General features: G+C 37.6%; 1 protein-coding gene across 21 annotated transcripts in view; it reads left to right on the forward strand.

Annotated features, from left to right (window-relative positions):
- Positions 1 to 18,466, forward strand: part of TCF4 (transcription factor 4) — a 438,455-nt gene that overhangs the window by 369,933 nt on the left and 50,056 nt on the right. For 20 of the 21 annotated variants that reach the window (XR_006102477.1, XM_042454744.1, XM_042454750.1 and 17 more), the window contains 5 exons: positions 5,605 to 5,710; positions 6,499 to 6,632; positions 8,994 to 9,126; positions 13,480 to 13,547; positions 15,966 to 16,044. Coding sequence is in view for 20 of the 21 variants with exons in the window: in XM_042454744.1 (XP_042310678.1) it covers positions 5,605 to 5,710; positions 6,499 to 6,632; positions 8,994 to 9,126; positions 13,480 to 13,547; positions 15,966 to 16,044 (520 nt within the window). In the remaining variant the exon portion in view is untranslated. The remainder of the gene's footprint in view (positions 1 to 5,604; positions 5,711 to 6,498; positions 6,633 to 8,993; positions 9,127 to 13,479; positions 13,548 to 15,965; positions 16,045 to 18,466) is intronic. The other variant, XM_042454751.1, reaches the window with a different exon arrangement.

Genomic DNA, 18,466 nt, shown 5'->3' on the forward strand with positions numbered 1-18,466 from the left:
TGAATATGACCCATTTTCTCTTTTTAAACTTTTTTTGTGTGTACTTTTTCTCACCAAATATTTGTGCCTTCAGTGGCTGTTGAGGCTTTTTCCACTGTGACTCCACTGCAGAGAAGGAATCTGACTGACACCATCCACCATTTGTAATATTCCCATTTTATTGTACTGCTTCTTTGGTATTCTTTTTTATCAGCATAAAAAGAGTAAGGAATTAAAAATGAAGTATATGTGCACTATCTTTTGACTTGTAGCACTAGGAGCTCTCTGTCTGGAATTCCTTCCCTATTAAATAGAGCACACCATGTTTCATGACTATTCTGTTATGGATAGATTGACTGTAAGCACACAGACTATGGAAAACTTAAAGAAACTTTTATCATTTCACATTCCAAAGTATCTCAAAACTATTATTCATATTATTTACAGTCCATGTCCTGAACTGTGCCTTATCAGATTGCTGGTTAGGCAATGTATAAATTTGTGAGTTGAGCTTGCACAAAAGAGAGAAAAGTTCATGTAGGTCCTTCCCTCATGGCCTAATTTATTATATGCAGGGAACTTTTATGTGGGGAAATACAGTAGGTCCGCATATTGCATGATACATTCTGGGATTTTGTATTTCGTGCAGTACAAAATTTGTATATAATCTGGAATAATATTTTTCTTACCCATAATGAACAATGAAGGTGTTGCAACCTCCAAAAAATGTCACTATTGATCTTCTGATATACAAGCATTTTTGTAGCAAACAGATTCAGGATGTCCAGGTTCATTAATAGGACTTTCATTTGCAAATATTTTTTTCACTTCAGGGATGAAGCATTGTTGAAATTTTCAGTAAACAAGATGAGGAACCACACTTTCAAAATACAGGCAGATAAAACTTGTTTTTGTTTTTAGGAGCATGTGTGGTCTTCATTTGGTATGTTATGCCTGGAATGATGGAATCATAGAGTTGGAAGAGGCCACAAGGACCATCCAATCCAACCCCCTGCCATGCAGGAATAAACAATGAAAACACTCCTGACAGACAGCCTCTGTTTAAAGACCTCCAAAATAAGAGATTCTACCACTTTCTGTAGCAGTGTGCTCCACTGCTGAGCAACTCTTACTTTCAGGAAGTTCTTCCTAATGTTTAGGTAGAATCTCTCTTGCTATAGCCTGAATCCATTGCTGTGTTCTAGTTTGTGTAGCAGAAAAAAACAAGCTTCTTCCATCCTCAATATTACATCCCTTCAAATATTTGAACATGACTGTCATATCACCCCTTAAATATTTTCTTCTCCAGATTAAACATACCCAGCTCCCTATGCTGCTCCTCATAGGGCATAGTTTCCAGACCTTTCACCATTTTGGTCATCATTCTCTGGACACACTCCAATTTGTCAATATCCCTTTTAAATTGTGGTGCCCAGAACTGGACACAATAGTCCAGGTGAGGTCTGACCAAAACAGAATAGAGTGGTACTGTTACTCCCTTCTATCTAGACACTATAATCCTATTGATACATCCTAGAATTCCTTATGCCCTGCCGAGTTGCCACATAGGACCATAGTTAATCTCTCCTTCATGGCTTTATGCTGTGGTAGCACTTAATATAGGTTGTAGTGGATTTTTTCCCCCAAGAAGAGCCCAGTTACATTGCAATTGAACATCTGCTTTAGATGATATCCTTTCTCTTGAATCAACTACTTAAACTCTTCTGGAAATGTGGCAACAGCTTCTTCATTGGCAGAAACAGCATCTTCAGTCAGTTTTATATTTTTAAGTTCATCCCATCCCTAAACCTATCAACCATCCCCTGCTTGCTGAAAATGTCTTGGTGACACTTGTTTGAGGAAATGCCCAGCTAAAGTCTTGTACATGCTCAATGCTTTCTGGCACAACATATTGCCATCCATGAGAACACATTTTTTTGTTCAAGTCTTCTGCCCACAAATTTAAGGCCTTCTCTATTTTTACTACAGACATTATGATTTGAGGTGCCACAGCAGAACTACTAGGAATATATTTTTCCCTCTCCAGAATTTCATGGATGGAAGATTCATTCTTACCGTAGATCTTAGCAACATCAGAACACAATTTTCTTTCTTTCTTTCTTTCTTTCTTTCTTTCTTTCTTTCTTAATCAAGTTCAGAACTTTCACCTGACTTAAAGAATGCCACTCTTGCATTTTGGTGGCAAAGACACTGGCAGAAACACTTCACCAGCACAAGCAACTAGTGGCATGAGCCAGTCAACAAGATCCTCACAGTGCTGAACACAAGGTAGCATGAACAAGCAGCATGCTCAGCACCAGACAGTGCGAGCAACATGGAAGGTGTATTTGCATATTACTGAATCTGTGTAATTTGGACCTGTGTAATATGAGGTCTGACTATATCAGATCCTTCTGCAAATTGAAATGGAACAATCAAGAATTTCTCTTTTTCCCTCTCTACCACTTTATTAGTGTAGCATTCTTGATGGCTGTCACTGAAGAACTATCTTGACAGTTATTATTTTTTAATACAGCCCCATGTCATGTCAGCTGAGGTTTTCTGAGTAGTGACAGCACATATGTAAGAGAGTAATAACATGTGTTACACCCCAGGGTAAGGATAGGCAAAGTGTGACCTGTTTCTGGGAAGTGTCCCAGTTGGTGCACGTACCTCAAGCTTCGTATGAACCTAGTGTTGTTGTTTTTTAAAAGGCAAATAGTGTCCCCAGCTGCCTTGGAAGAGTATGATTTGACATTTCAAGGCTATTGAGGGGAGCAGGCCAGTTTCAGAACAAAAACAGAAAATCTTTGAAGGAGGTATATCCTCCCATCCTGAGGCCTTGCCATTCAATAACAGACCAAAACAGAGATTAACATGGAAATCACTTCCTCTCAACCAAGGGTCACACAGTATATATACCCCACTCACTTCCATGCCAGCATCCTCTGAAGATGCCAGCCACAGATGCTAGCGAAACATCAGGAATAAACTTTTCCAGAACACGGCCACATAACCCGAAAAACCCACAAAAATCTATGGATGCCAGCTGTGAAAGCCTTCAACTTCACTTTGAAGGACTGTTCTAGATTCTGCTGATACATTGTGGGGAAGAGGCTGTACATATGTAATATAGTTTTAAGGCATGTCCAGGAATCTAATCTCTTATCTATTTGGAATGTGATATGATAGTTACAGCCTGTGATGTCAAATCACAAAGGAGCCATCACCCAAAATGTGACTTTTCTTTGTTGTTATACTCTGGAGTGTATTGGAAGAGAAAGTAAACTTCAAACTCAGATTGGCATTGTCTTCTTTCTTATGGGACTATACCTGGCCATGTCTCTTATCCTACTTTCCTATATCACTTCCTCTTCTCCCATGGTTTGATTACATAAACATGGAGCAATGATGCTGTTATTGCTAAACATGGTTTGAAGACCCACAGAGTTTGGGCAAGAGATACCCTCTACTGGTTGACAATAGAGATATGATGGCTCTGTTGTGGTTCCTTATGTTTAGCTGATCTCGGACCATGACTACGTTCAGTGGGATTTTCTTCTATACTGTATAAACTATGTCAGGAAGGGCAATCTTGGCCAGATTCAGGGAATTTAGCTGGCACCAAGGGTGTCATGCACTTAAAATATCCTGTTGCATGCATGAGTTCAATTATAAAAACAGCACTTCTAGGGTTTGTTTGTTTTTTAAATTGAAGTGGGCTCTAGATACATGTTTGTAATAAAATTGCTTAATCAGTCATTAACAAAAAAGGAATGGCTGCAACTTGAAAAGAACATCACCTTCTATGAATCTCTCATGTGTTTCTGTTGGGTTATTATTTTTGTAGGACATGATTCTTTTTTTAAAAAAAGTTAAGCCTTTTTCTCTGCTGTGAATCCAAGTTAATGGCAGTTTTTTGTTCCATATGTCATATTTTGCATTAGGAGAAACACCTTTACTAGAGTTTACATAGATGTATAGTACCTTATTCATAAGAGTTCAGCTAAAATTATTCATTAACCACTACTGTACTATTATTGTCAAAATCTCCCTTCTCACACTTCATTTGCTTTTAAGATACATTATGGATTTCCCCCCAGTTTGCTGTGACCTGTGAATGTCAGAATAGGCTCACTGCCAATTTTGTGAGCTCCTGCCTGTTTCAAAATGGAGGCAGGAAGGTATCCATTTTCATCAAGATGATGGGAATGTTTGGGTTTTCCTGACCATCTGGAGTAGAAAAGTCTTTTTTTAAAAGAAAAATAATATTTTAAATATCTGCATATGTATTTTAAACTCAATTAAAATATAAAAATAAAACCCTTCTGTATTAAATTCTAATTTAACAATCTTCTAGGTATTAGAATTGATTTATGTTTAAATGAAATTCAAACAAAAATGAGAGAGATGTTATCCCTTGTGAAGAAATTGTAAAAAAAAATCAGTGTATTAGTAAACAAAAGCTAAGTTTATAGCATGTACAAATATGCAAAGTACTAAAAAGAAGAGTTTGTTTTTTCCCCTCCTAAAGTGCACACATGCTGCCTTGGTGGTCTTGTGCCGATTGTGATTGTTAATGGTTCTTTCAAGCCTCTCTGCAGAGACCAAAGATCATAGGAATTTAGTATCCTGGGATATGTTTAGAATTTTCAGTACTCTTGAGTGTTGCTTTCTAATTTTGTTTTTCAGTTGTGGGAGCAAAGGGCTGATTTCCTGCTTTCTTTCATATATATTTTTTGTCTTTTAATGTAAGAAATCTGCATATTTCCAAGCAATATGGCAGTTGTAAGGGTGTTCAAAAATTATCTTGAATTCCATGATATTACAGTTTCACCATACATATGTTGACAGTATTTAAAGCCAGACGTGGCTGATATAATTCACTACAGCAGTGTTTCCTAACTACTGAGGCACTGACCCAGTACCGAATTTTGTCTACATTTTGTGGGAATACACTCTGCCTCTCTTTTAGCATATTATGATGCCTCTACTTTCAATTCACAGACATGATTTCCACACACTTTTGTTAAAAAGTCCAGGTAGCCTTTTGATGCCCCCACATGTTTTGCTCCTTCACAATGTCTGCAGTAATGGCAAAATTACTTTCTACTCTAGCAAGACATATCTATGCTTGTATTGCACTGTTCATACTACTCGTAAAAACATTCACCTGCCTGAATATTGTTGTTGTTATTGTTGTTTTCCACATGAAAAAAAGACATAGAAAATCATAGATCATGAAGTATTTTAACCCAGCCTTCTCTTTCCTGGCATGCCAGTTTTATGTAAGGAGGACAAAAAAATATTCATGTGGAAGAGTTATTCAATCAAATGAGAGGAATGTTCCTGAAAACAAAAATGTACAGCCCAAATTCATGTTTATTGTGAATTAGGTCCATAATAATCTATATACTAAATATTTAGGATTCTCTTCCACCACCCCTGTTTTTGTCTTTAAAAGGGTATGTGATATAAGTTATGAACTAGATAAGTTGGATGGGGTATGAAAAAAACAACTCTGTTATTGATCAATTTAAACACTTTCTGAAGTCATTCCAGTCATTTGAGGAAGCACACCAACGGCATCTCCTCCCTCTATCCCCCCCCCTTGTCTCTCCATAGGTTTATGCTCCTTCTGCAAGCACTGCCGACTATAGTCGGGATTCGCCAGGCTATCCATCATCAAAACCAGCAGCCAGCACTTTTCCTAGTTCTTTCTTCATGCAAGGTATGCCAGGGAATTGAAGGGATATGCATATATTTGAGAGTCAGTAGGGATTGATAGTGTGTTGAATTTACATCCAGAAGACCTGAGTTCAATGATGTCACTCCGATAGAAGGAGAAAACCTGGCAATTTTTTTGAAAACTTAGTAAATAGGATGATATAGGCTGCATCCACATGATAGTTTGTAGTTTGTTGTGGCACCAGAGCTCTCGGTCAGAGAAGGCTAAATGTCTCACAAAACTACAATCCCCAGAATTCCACAGCGTTGGGCCATGGCATGGGTAACCTTGGGCAAGTCACATTCTCTCAGCCTCAGAGGAAGGTCATGGAAAACTCCTTCTGAAGAAATCTTGCCAAGAAAATCCTGTAATAGATTCATTTTAGGTTTATCATAAGTCAGAAATGTCTTGAAGGCAATAAGAACAACATAAATTCCATCTTTGACTAAAAATAGCATAAACTTTGGTAAAAGCTATGCACATAGGATATATGACTAATTGCTTGTGAGTTTAAAAAATGTCATTTGCTTTTCTGTGTAGCAGAATTTTTTTAATCCAAAGCATGTAGTTATATAAAATTAGTGCAACCCTTAAGAGGGAAAAAGGTGGTAACACGGCTTCCCATTTGTGATTGCTGTCATTTATTGTAAACCATTATCCAACATAGCAACACATTAGGTGTTCATCAAACCCTATTAGAATGCTAATTTTAACATTTACTAGAAATACAACATCAGAGTGTTAGATAACCGTGCCTTCAGAGCAGCCGTGCTTTTATTTTTATTTCACAGACGGCCACCACAGCAGTGATCCGTGGAGCTCCTCCAGCGGGATGAACCAGCCTGGTTATGGCGGAATGTTGGGCAATTCTTCTCATATTCCACAGTCCAGTAGCTATTGCAGTCTTCATCCTCATGACCGCTTGGTAAGACTGCATTTCGATGCCAAAAGAAATGTGTGTGTATGTTCATGTGTGTGTGTGTGTCTGTGCATACTTGTGTATATATATCTCAAATAAAGAACACACAGCTTTACATAATTTAAGACACACACATTCATATTGGCTTTCTTCCTCTGTCAAATGGAGGCATTCTGTGGATTCATCTACCACTTACTACTGACAGAAGCAACTTTTACAAATGTGGAGATTTGGCACCCTCATAGGCCAGGACAGGAGCTGCTTGTACGATCATTGGAATAACATTAACACAGTTTCATGCCATTGATCCCAGGTACAGGAGCTCAGCATCACATGCTGTGAGAAATGGTCTCACAGTAGTTAGCATGTATTTTCCTTCTACTTCAACAGAATCTTCTAAGAACAGAATTCAGCTGAGTGCTGGATTGACATGTGCTTGTTTTTCAATCCTGGGAACACAAATGAAGTAAGGTAAAGATAAACACAGAGAGAGTTGTCTTGGATTTCATAGGAAAGCCATAATTAAGAGAAGGAGACAGGAATCTAGTATCCAGCTGATAGAACTTTCTTGTACAATCCATGTAGATTTTCCTATTTCTGGCATACCATTCTCTGTTAACATCTGTTAACCTATGCAAGGGGGAAAGCACTATATAGAAATTCACCTGTATTTAATATACTATTTCTTTTGGTGCCACACAGTAGTGGGAACCCTTCTTCATTACCAAATCAGTCTTGCAGATCTTGAGTATGATCCAGCTGAAGTACAGTGGTCCCTCCACATTTGCTGGGGTTAGGGGTCAAGGACTCCCATGAATGTGGAAAAACTGCAAATAAAAAAACTACTCTTTTTACCTGAGAGAACAACTCTCTAGGAATCTCCAGGTCTTCCAGTGCAACTCTGTGGTCAGCATCTGTCAGATGATCATAGGATCATGCTGGAGGGCCTACAAATGCCTAGAAGAAGTGTTTTCTCTCAGAACATCTAGGTCCTCTAGCACAACTCTATGGTTAACTTCTGGCAGAGTTGTGCTGGAGGACACAGAGGTTCCTAGAAAGGTCATATGAATCAAAATTACAAATAATCAAAGCCACAAATGTGGAGGGCCAACTGTATAACTCTTTGAAATGCCACACATTCACTGGGGCAGAATTCCTTAATTGCATTTACTTTAAAATATATTCTGTTTAGCAAAGTGGCTCTTACTTGTAAATAGATAAGCAGAAACTTGAGAGATCAGTGCGCACTTTCTATAGAATTCAGCAGAAATTGGGTGTTGAGTAATATTGTTGAGTTCTTTAGCTAGATCACACACAGTTCATGCTTAGACAGTAGATGTTAATCTTTGTTGTTAGAATTTATTGTTGATTTGAGGTTTTAAATCTGTAATCTACTTTGAATGGGGTAGAATAGAAACAAATATTTGTAAACATATTGAAAGTTCTTAAAATGTCTTATAATATCTACTCTATATGCTGTCATTTTGTACATGGCCATTGAAACCTAAGACTGAAAAGGGGCTCACCCTTTTTCTGCCCTAGACATCAAGCTGATGGGGGCTGCTTGAGTAGGAATTAGTGATTCGATTTAGATCCTAGTCTGTTGCAAACAATAGTACCCCATAGTACAATTAGCAGTACAGGTGGATAACCTATTGACTTTCATGACTGGCGGCTTGCCCAGACTGAAGGAATTCAGATCTGGAAGCTCTATATAGCAAGTAGATTTCTAGCAAGTACATTTTTATACTGCTTATCAGTGGACTAGCACTCCCTAAGCAGTTTACAGTATGAAAGCCAATTGCCCCCAACAAACTGGGTATTCATTTTACCGATTTAAGAAAGATGAAAGGTTGAGTGGACCTTGGAGCCCTCTTCTAGGATCAAACTTACAACGTTGTGGCTGCAGTACCAGAATTTAACCACTGCACCACCAGGTCTCTTATATACTATATATCCTAATATATATCCTATATATTAGCCAGTGCTAAAAGTATGGTTCTCTGTGAGGTTCTTTTGAGCACACAATATGTAACCAATGTTCTGTATGGTGCCTGATTGTCTTTCCAATCTCATACTAAAATTTTCTGATATGTTTTAGTGTCATTTATTTGAACTGACTTAAGATCAATTTAGTATGTCTAAATGATATAGGTTCATGCACAGAATCTTAATGATTACTACTGTGTTCTGTTGTGAGTTATCTGTAAAGATGATTATATGAGGAATCTTGTAAAGACAGTTAGAGCTGTCTAGAAAAAAAACATGCTTTTTATAGGGAAAGTTAAAATGAACCCCCATGCTGCTCCAGAAAATACACATTCTTTTAATGACTGAAATGTTCTCTTGCTATCCCTTCCATCACAGAGCTACCCATCACACTCCTCAGCAGATATTAATTCCAGTCTTCCTCCAATGTCTACTTTCCATCGCAGTGGCACATCCCATTACAGCGCAACTTCCTGTACACCACCTGCAAATGGAACAGATAGCATAATGGGTAAGCTTAATATGTGATTAAATGTTATTGAATACTAGATATCTTTCCATTTCTGAAAGAGATTATGAGTTTTGTCAAATGTTATAGTAAAAACCTTTACAGTTGTGTTTTCATAAATATTATGAATGTGAATATATCTGGGTAGAGTTCATTATCAAGTTACTGATTTGGCTGCTTTCTTAAAGTTACTTGCACAGTGGGATTTCTTTCTGGAGGAAAACCAACTTGTACAGCCCATGAATATCAGCCAGTGATATCTGAACGAGAACAGTTGCAAGCAAAAGACATTTTCCAAGTGAATCATACAAGGATATTAACTTAAAGTGATGCTTAAGTCTGTGCAAAGTATTTCCCATACGTTTTCAAAGGTTCAGAGCTATGTGGCATTTAAGCAGCCACTTACCAGGAGAGATTTAATGCAGCATATGCTAAAGATTACTCCAGAATATCTGTCTCATTCATGTATTAATCCTGCTTTTTACTCTCACTTTAAATGACATGTTTGAATGACATGACGCATGGCAGTATGTGGCTTTTTTAGTGGAAACATTATGTGTGCTTTCCCTTGAGGCCTTTGGTTTTACTGTGATTTTATTATTAGAACAGTCACATAATACTGCACTTAATTTTTTTACAAGCATGTTAAGCTTCCAGTGCAGTGGGGTGATAAACTCTCATATGGCACAGGAGGGACATGGATTTTTATCCTGCTGTGTCAATTCTTCTTTTCTTGGGAAGAGTGAAAATATTCCATTGACCCAGGTTCTCCCTCTGCTTCTTCAGTCAAAATATAGTTTATGTTCAACTCAAATTAGATTCTGGATCATGGTAGTTTTCCCAGCCTTCATCTAATAACTCCTATGTCGAAATGCTTTTATTTGGTATGATATAACACAATAATCTTTAGATTGCATTGTTATTGATTAGTTGGTCAGCTTTTTACATGCCTGTGAAGCTTGTGCCTTAAGTCCACCTTATTTACAGTATGTATGAGACAGTTCTTACATAATTCTTTAGAAATTTTGGCAGAGTTGGAAACAACTTAACCATTTGCTACAAAGAGTACCACATACTGGGTGCCATAGGAAGAAAGCAGCATCCCCTGCCACATGTCCCCGATAAAGAGACTCACAAAATGCTATGACTTTAGAAGCTAGGGCTGGGTCCTCATGGGCCAGAATATTCCAGTAACATCTGGGAATATTCTGGCCTTGGAATTGCCACGACATCCCCCTGTTACCTGGGGCCTTTTGTTGTGACATTGAGCAGCTGTTTTCACAGGTGTCCCACTATGCCGCCCAGTGCTGCATGGAGGGTCCAGATCTTCTGGGAAGAACCAGAGCATAAGGTGCATTAATTAACTGCATATTATATATACTCCCTGATTTAAGGGGCACATGCAGCAGGTTCAGTGCTGAATTGGCCAGATGTCATCCTGACAGTTCACACTAGAACCAAAGATTGGGCCTGCATCATCAAGACAACTTGCCATGAGGACAGGGTAAAAGCATTTTATTTGGCCCATGTGGATGACCCCTAAGAAGACTCATAAACAAATGAGGAGGTATTAAGTTTGTGGAGAGAGAGCATTAGGTTTCATGCTAGAAGCACTGCCACACCAAGTTTCATCCCCCTGGAAAATATCTGAGTGCACAAAATGTGACATACAATTTTTACACTCCATTTCTCCAATTTCTCAAATTTGTACATCTCAATTTCTCAAGATACATAATAGATTGTGCTTTCTTGGTTATTCTGATGTACTGTATTTCCACATCTTCAGAATTATGTCAGCAAGTTTTTATAATAAGTCTGAATGCCCAGATAACAACCAAGGTTACACAGAGTAACCTCCAGTATGTTCACATGGGTAAAAGTCACTTTTCTTTAGGAAATAGCTTGGTTTAATTGCTTACAGATCCTAACATTTTGGGGTAAGAAATCTATAAGTGTCTAAGATAAGATTTAGCAGTAGCTAAATAGAGGTATCAAATATATTTGATGCTTATCATTGTGTTAAATATTAATAAAGTGCTGTATTATAAAAGTAAAACATCAGACTCCATTATGTACCAATAAATCCAGCGGTATTGCACTAAGGCATTGCACTGATGTTCCAGAAGACATGTGAAGATTTGTTTTATTGGGTAGAATACTATCCCCATGATATTCCTGATACCTCCACAAATAAAAGTTTCAGTGACTGTTTTAAAAAGAAGAACGTTTAGAGAAGGGTCATGCAATAACTGGGGGGGGGGGACAGGGAGAGGAACACAACCATCTGCTAGAGTCATTTAGACCTGTTTGTCATCTTGGTATGGTAAATCCTAAACACCTTTGATCTCTGCTTGCAGGGACGTAGCCAAGCCGGGGGGGGGGGGGGGTTTTGGGGGCCCACCCCCCCCCTTCCACTAGAAAAAGGAATGGTGTGTGCTGCCGCACCGCCGCACCCAAGCCCCATTATAATGGTGGCACTTAGTCTGGACCTCCCCCCCTTCCTAAAATCCTAGCTATGTCCCTGCTGCTTGTGGCCATTGATGCATGCTTGTCATGTCAGAAATTTTTTTAAATAATTTTCCACTGTCCCAAATCTATTGTGATTGGATTCTGTTTGTCCCTCTAATGTACATGTAGTAAATGCAACTTTATAAAATGTGTCATTTTTCTTTTGCTTGTTGTATGTTTCAAAAATTATTTCAATAGCAAAAAAAAAAAAAAAATAGGGCAGACTCTTTGGCTCTGAAAGCAAAGGGGACTAATATGATTATTATAAGTGGGTGAGATCAGTGGGCCACCCACATTCACTGGGGTTATGGATGCATGACTTCTGTGAAAGTGGGAAAAACAACAAAAATCACGGGTTTTTTAAACCTGAGAGAACACCTCTCTAGGAATCTCTAGGTCCTCCAGTGCAACTTTATGGTCAATATCCGGCAGTGGTTGACCACAGAATCATGCTGGAGGACCTACAAATACCTAGAGAAGTGTTTTCTCTAAGAATCTCTAGGTCCTCCAGTATGATTCTCTGGTGACTCCAGCAGAGTTGTGCTGCAAGACTTAGAATTTCTTAGAGAGAATTTATGAATCAAATCCATGAATACTCAAATCCACAAATGACAAAGCCACAAATGTGGAGGGCTGATTGTATTTTGAACTTTCTTAGAGGAAAAACCTTTAGGTTGTTCAAAGCCTACTTAGTAATTCCACCCAAGTCCAGAAGTGATGAAAGGAACAGGTGGACATAATCCTTTGTTTGCCAAGTTGTATGTCATATTTTTCTGCTTCCTGTATTAAAATAAAATATCTAATTAAGAGTTTTGCTTACAGGCTATCAATTTCAATATCTGTTTTGGATGACAGACTCTTTATATTGGTTACTTGCAAGCTTTCTTTAAAAGGTCTTCGTGTCCATTATAGCTTGCCAGAAATTTATCAACTTCCCCATGATGGATGCTTTCAGAGTGTCTGGTGTTAAGAGTTTAAACCCAGAAGTGTATTCCACCCTGATATGGAAGATTGTCATACCATCACTTACTGTGAATTGTTCGGGGAGCAGCCATTTCCCATTAACACAAAGTTTTTGTTAATGGGAAATAGCTGCTCCCTGAATGATTCAGGGATGCTGGAGGCAAGGGGATGATTCCCTGACATTTAGGAAGCAAGTCAGGCTTTCATACATATGTGCTTCCCAAACATCTTTCTGGCGTTTTACCAGCACTTACACCATGGTAAGCACTGGTAAGAAAATCTTCATAATTAAAGATAGGATGGAACAATTATTAGTCCTTGCCATCAGATTAAAACTATATATAGGACTGATGTAATTTTATTCTCTCATGTATATGCACCCAGGAGCTAAATGCTAAAAAAATCCACTCTCTATGACAGTAACTATTTTGGTTATTCCACAACTGTAAACAATTACTTCTTAAAAGTAACTCCCAAAGTTTTAACATAACCATAAGATCTGGCATTTAGTCATCCATCTCTCCATTGTGAAGTTAAAATTTTGGGAGTTACTTTTAAAAAGTAATTTGTTACAGTTCTAAAATAACCAAAATAGTTACTGTCATAGTTATAATTTTAAAGACAATCCTTTGCTCTGTAATTTTTGAAAAATAAGCAGAATAGTTATGTTCTGTGGGCATGAATTGAAAGAGATGCATTATGCCTAAAAAAGTTAAGATTTTAAGTATGTTTGCAATCTACCTTGACAGACAAAAATAGTGCTAATTAAAGATTCATGTAATGCAGTTAGCATGCATGTGAATTATATATACAAGGACCACAATAAAAAACAGAGTTGGTTTCCTCTTATTTATTTATTTTTATGTTCATTCTTTTGTTTTACAGCAAACAGAGGAAGTGGAGCAGCAGGAAGTTCACAGACAGGCGACGCACTGGGGAAAGCACTTGCATCTGTAAGGAAATATTTGCTTTGGGATCACTTAGGTAGTATGAACTTGAGTCAGAACCAATTACCAAATATTTAGGAAATGGAGCACCAAGCAGGCTTGGCTTCAGCACAACCAGTTAAAATACTGTAATATGATGTAAAGGTAGTGTTACATTGTACACACAGCTCTTTGGGAAATGTAGATAGTTCAGGGTAAATTGTTATTTCCAGGCTGAGCTTTGTAATCTTTCCATGAAAACAATCAGAACTTTGCAAGATATTTCTCAGTAATAGAGTTTAATCTGTGGCTATTCTGAGTATTACTTCTCTTTTTACATTTGAAAGACAACATTTGTTTTCGGATGTCTACATCTGGGCAAGCCTAGGATATAGCTTCACTACAAAACTGAAGCAGTTTAAAACCAGTTTTCCTTGTGTGTTTTCATTCAGTTTTAGCAAAGGGTGCTAAACATTCTTGCTTAAAATCTCAATTCCATGTCCCAAAGCTCCTAGCATATCCTCAGAGGAAGGCATGGTGGTGGGGTTTATAGAGAGTGTGTATATATATGTGCCTTCAGACCCTTAAAGAAACAACTACAGTACATGTTTTTTATTCATGTCCGGAGTTGTCCCAACACCAATTCTCTCCATAAGAATAACTGCAGCTGTGACTTTCAAATGTAATTTGAGCAGTGAGCCAGAGAAAAGATTCATTGAGAAGGGATTTGGCTTTCAGTCTTGCATTTTCTGTTCTAGCCTCAGGGACCTTTATATGTTGCCCTAACTCCAGGAGCTGCTTTTCTGGGAGCAGATCCTGTGTGGCTGAGATAAAATTTTAATGACCCGTCCACATGGGCAGAGTCCAGTCACATGAGCCTTTCCACAGAATTGGCCACCACTGCTGGGGTGCTCTGGTCAGCAATTGAGCCTTCGACCCTAGTTCACATAGTGGTGCATTTAAGAGGTCATGTTATCTGTGTATGGGGAAGCAGCTCCCATCCAGCCAGGGTAACATTTAAAGTGCCCCCAGTCTTTTTCTTTGCAGTGTTTGATAATTAAAAGTCAGCATTGACACCAGCTTGTCATCTACTAATTTTGTTTGTTTATTTCCCCTGTTTCAGCCTGGATAACAAATTCTTTATTATTTTTTTAAAATACTGATTCATTTAAAATACTGATTCATAGGAATATGCTGACTTTTAAAAGAATCATCACTGTAATTTATTTTCTGGGCAGAGTGGGTTCCACTGAGTTCTCATGAGAATTGACATTTTCCATGTCCAGCTAACATATGTTACAAAGACAAAACAAAAAACAAAAACCAGCATAATTCCTATATAATGAATACAGAACAAAAACTACTTTTACAGGTGCCCTACGGTATTGGTGATCAGGGGGTTAATTAATTCAATTGACTATGTAGGATCCAAAGGAACAGTTCACATATTCAACTTAAACAGTAGCCAGTATGTGTTCTCCAGTGTGCTGATTATTTTATAAGAGAGATATGATAAGAGATTTATACCATTTAATCATCCATCCACTGTGTCAAAAGTCACATACTAGCCTCTCCTTGCATCTGGTATAGAGTTTGTTATAATAAATTTTACTGATCATGCTACATTTCAGAATCCCTTTCGCTAAATGGTAGTTTTACTATAATTACCACATATATTTGACTATAAGTCGACCTCGTGTATAAGTCGAGGGCAGGTTTAGGAGCCAAAATTAGGGCTTTTGATATGACTCGTGGATAAGTCAAGGGTAAAACTTGTAACAAAGGATCTAAAGGATTAATCACAAGGAAATAATGCCATAGAACTTACAAAATTCCAGCAGGTATAACTGTTTGTGCTCACACTAAAGGCTGGATGGAGGAGATAGTAGAGTGGGTTCAGTGCTTCCAGGAAAAATTATGCTCTTGCTTTTCACCAGGGGATGGTTCCTTTTCAAATAAGAGTTAAAGTATAGTACTTACATTGACCCATGGTTTTTTGGGGGTCAATTTTTTTACTAAAACTTCTAGACTTATACATGAGTATATACAGTATTTAATTTTTTAAAGGATTTGGCTTGAAGTTGTAAAAATTGACACCATTTCCCTGTGCTTAATCCTTTAGATCCTGAAATCTTTTTTTGTATTTATATGTATAAAGCGTTGTTTAAAGTACTTTTCTGTTAAAGTGCAAATCATAAATTCCATTAACAACAACAAAACCCAGACTCTTATAATTAAATATCCTTTCATCACAACTATTTCTTCAAAACGTTTTTGCCTTATTACTCTGACCCTTCACAACACTTTTTTTCCTCATGAAGTAATCACTGTAAGGGAACATAGGCTTTGTTTTTGTTTTAACCTCCCCTAATTAATAGAAGCATCATGCTCTGTCTGCCTCCATTCATGAATGGCTTTAGATTAATTCTTTATCATCTTTTAAAGATCTACTCTCCAGATCACACCAACAACAGCTTTTCATCAAATCCTTCAACTCCTGTTGGTTCTCCCCCATCTCTCTCAGGTATTGTTGTTAAAATTATATTTTACTGACCATTTCAATTTTATTTTTTTAAAAAATAGTAGGAAACTCTTAAATTTGCCCCTGCTGTGCAAATATGGAGAGCTAAATTACCCAGAAAAAATATCAGATTGTCATAATAATATTGGGGGAAATGACCACAGCTCAGCAGTAGGGCATCAGCTTTACCCGAAGATGGGTTCAGGTTTTAATTTGTGGCATCTCCAAGCAGGCTGAAGACAGAAAACCTTGCCAGGAACACTGACAATTTGCTGTCATTTGCATGGAAAATACTGTAGTGTCATTGGTGCTGGCAATAGTGAACTTGATGTATCAATGTTGTGATTCAGTATAAGGTAGCTTCCTATTTTCCAGACATTAATAAAGCCTTGATTTTGTACTTATAGAAATGAATAGCTTATATAATGGAAGTTGTTTTATTTAATAGGATGGCATGAATATTGTTTTTCAAGCAATCCCACCTTTTGCTGTTGAATTTCAGAAATCACTTTATTACAATAATAGTATAGCAGAAACTTCAAAATGGTTGTGTGAATTGATTATCTAGCAAGGCAGATGGTCTCCATTGGATGTTGCCTTGGAGGTCACAGCACCTCTGAAATGCGCTGTGTAAATTTACAGTGCTTTATAAATAAAGGTTAATAATAATAATAACAACAACATGAAAGGGAAAAAAGCATTCTATCGGAGATGCTGGCCCAAGTTTTGACAATCCTGCACAAGTCAGGTGTGAACTGCAATAGAGCATAATCAGCTCACTTTATCAACTGATTTCTCCTTCAAACTGCATTCTACTCATCTGCTGGCCAACCACAGTGTAACTGTAATCTATCTCCATGAATCCAGATGCCCTGCTCCTGACTAACATCTCTAAGAAAAGAATGAGCAGCACAATTAACAAGCTGATGCTAAAGAAGCAGTTTACTTGGTGAACAGCTCAAGATTCGAGGGCAAACTATACGATTGTTGAATGCATACATTTATTACATGGGAACTACTTGATCACTAGGTCATGTGTAAGAAATAACTTTTCTAAACATCAATGAAAAACTAGGCTGGTAATAATGCTACTAGGAACCTTGCCTATTTCCATATGCATCCCCCAAAACATTATACATTGTAAAACAGCCCGCCCCAACTGTTTTTGCAGCACCCAGGATGGCTCGTTCAAGTATGGTGTCATGCCACAATGTTTTCTTAGTATGGCAGTGGCGCCAAAAAATAAAGCACATTTTTGCATTTTAAAAGCGTGGCAAATAAAGTTCTCTTTGAAAGCAAGAGATGTGCCCATTCTTTACTTTGTTTAATTACAGAAATTAAGTTTAAAGCAACAGTAAATGAGTTTCCCTCAGTTTTAGTTGCCACTACACAAACAAATTACAGCAGGGCATGATCCAGAGGAAATGGCACTGAAACTGATCTCCACTTCCTCTGAATTTGCTCACCCCTGTGATAAATTATAACACCTTGAGGTGGATTCAGACATATTCATTCTCCAATTAAAATCCATGTAGGCTAGTCATAATGCAGGTTCCATTGATTTAAATGCAGCTTTTCTAAATACTTCTGAAGTTGATTTTAACCCAGTAGCTTTTCATTTCAGACAGATGGGAATGTCTAAACAGGGCATGCTGTGGCTTTTTGCTATGCCAGATCTCTTCCATTATTCACTTTTCCCTATGATACCATGATGCTATGATTCCTATTATGCCACTGCCATGAGAAAACATGTGCATGATACTCAAACACTTCATGGTTCAGTCATAGAAAACAAGTCTGTGGATGACCCAGGAAAGAATTACAAAAACCTTCCCAAACCTAATGCCATCTACCATAGCTATTTTGGACTAGAACCTTCGTCATTTCTGACAAGTGACATAAGGGTTGGACGCAGTAGGAGTTATAACACCAAACATCTGGCGGGTGTCAGTTTCAGGAACAATTATTTAAGGCATTAGCAGACAATAATTATTGGTACCAAGGAGGGACACGGTCCTGTACTCCTACCAGTCCCCATCTTGTCTGCATAAAAATATCAAATGAAATTTGAGAGTTAGAATATATAAAATATATATGAATTTTAAAAAAAATCAAAGTAAAGAGAATCAAGTAGGTTTAACAGACACAAATATCCTGTATCAAACAGTTACATCTTGAAGCACTTTAAGAACTATTCCAGAGACTTATAATTAAAATGGAGCTCTAGAAAGGATTTCAGTTATGTCATGCAGTAGGAAGTGGCATCGAATACAATCTAGGTTATGGTACTTCATAAATACATTCTTCAAGGGGAGTGTTTTCAAAATGACATTTGATACTGGAGTATTCAAGGTGATTTAATTAGAAAACTCATATGTTAAGCTGTTGGCCCTTTTGTATTTCACACGTGTAAATTTTTCAAAAT

The sequence above is a fragment of the Sceloporus undulatus genome, chromosome 2 (genome assembly GCF_019175285.1).
Source record: "Sceloporus undulatus isolate JIND9_A2432 ecotype Alabama chromosome 2, SceUnd_v1.1, whole genome shotgun sequence".
Lineage (NCBI taxonomy): Eukaryota > Metazoa > Chordata > Lepidosauria > Squamata > Phrynosomatidae > Sceloporus > Sceloporus undulatus.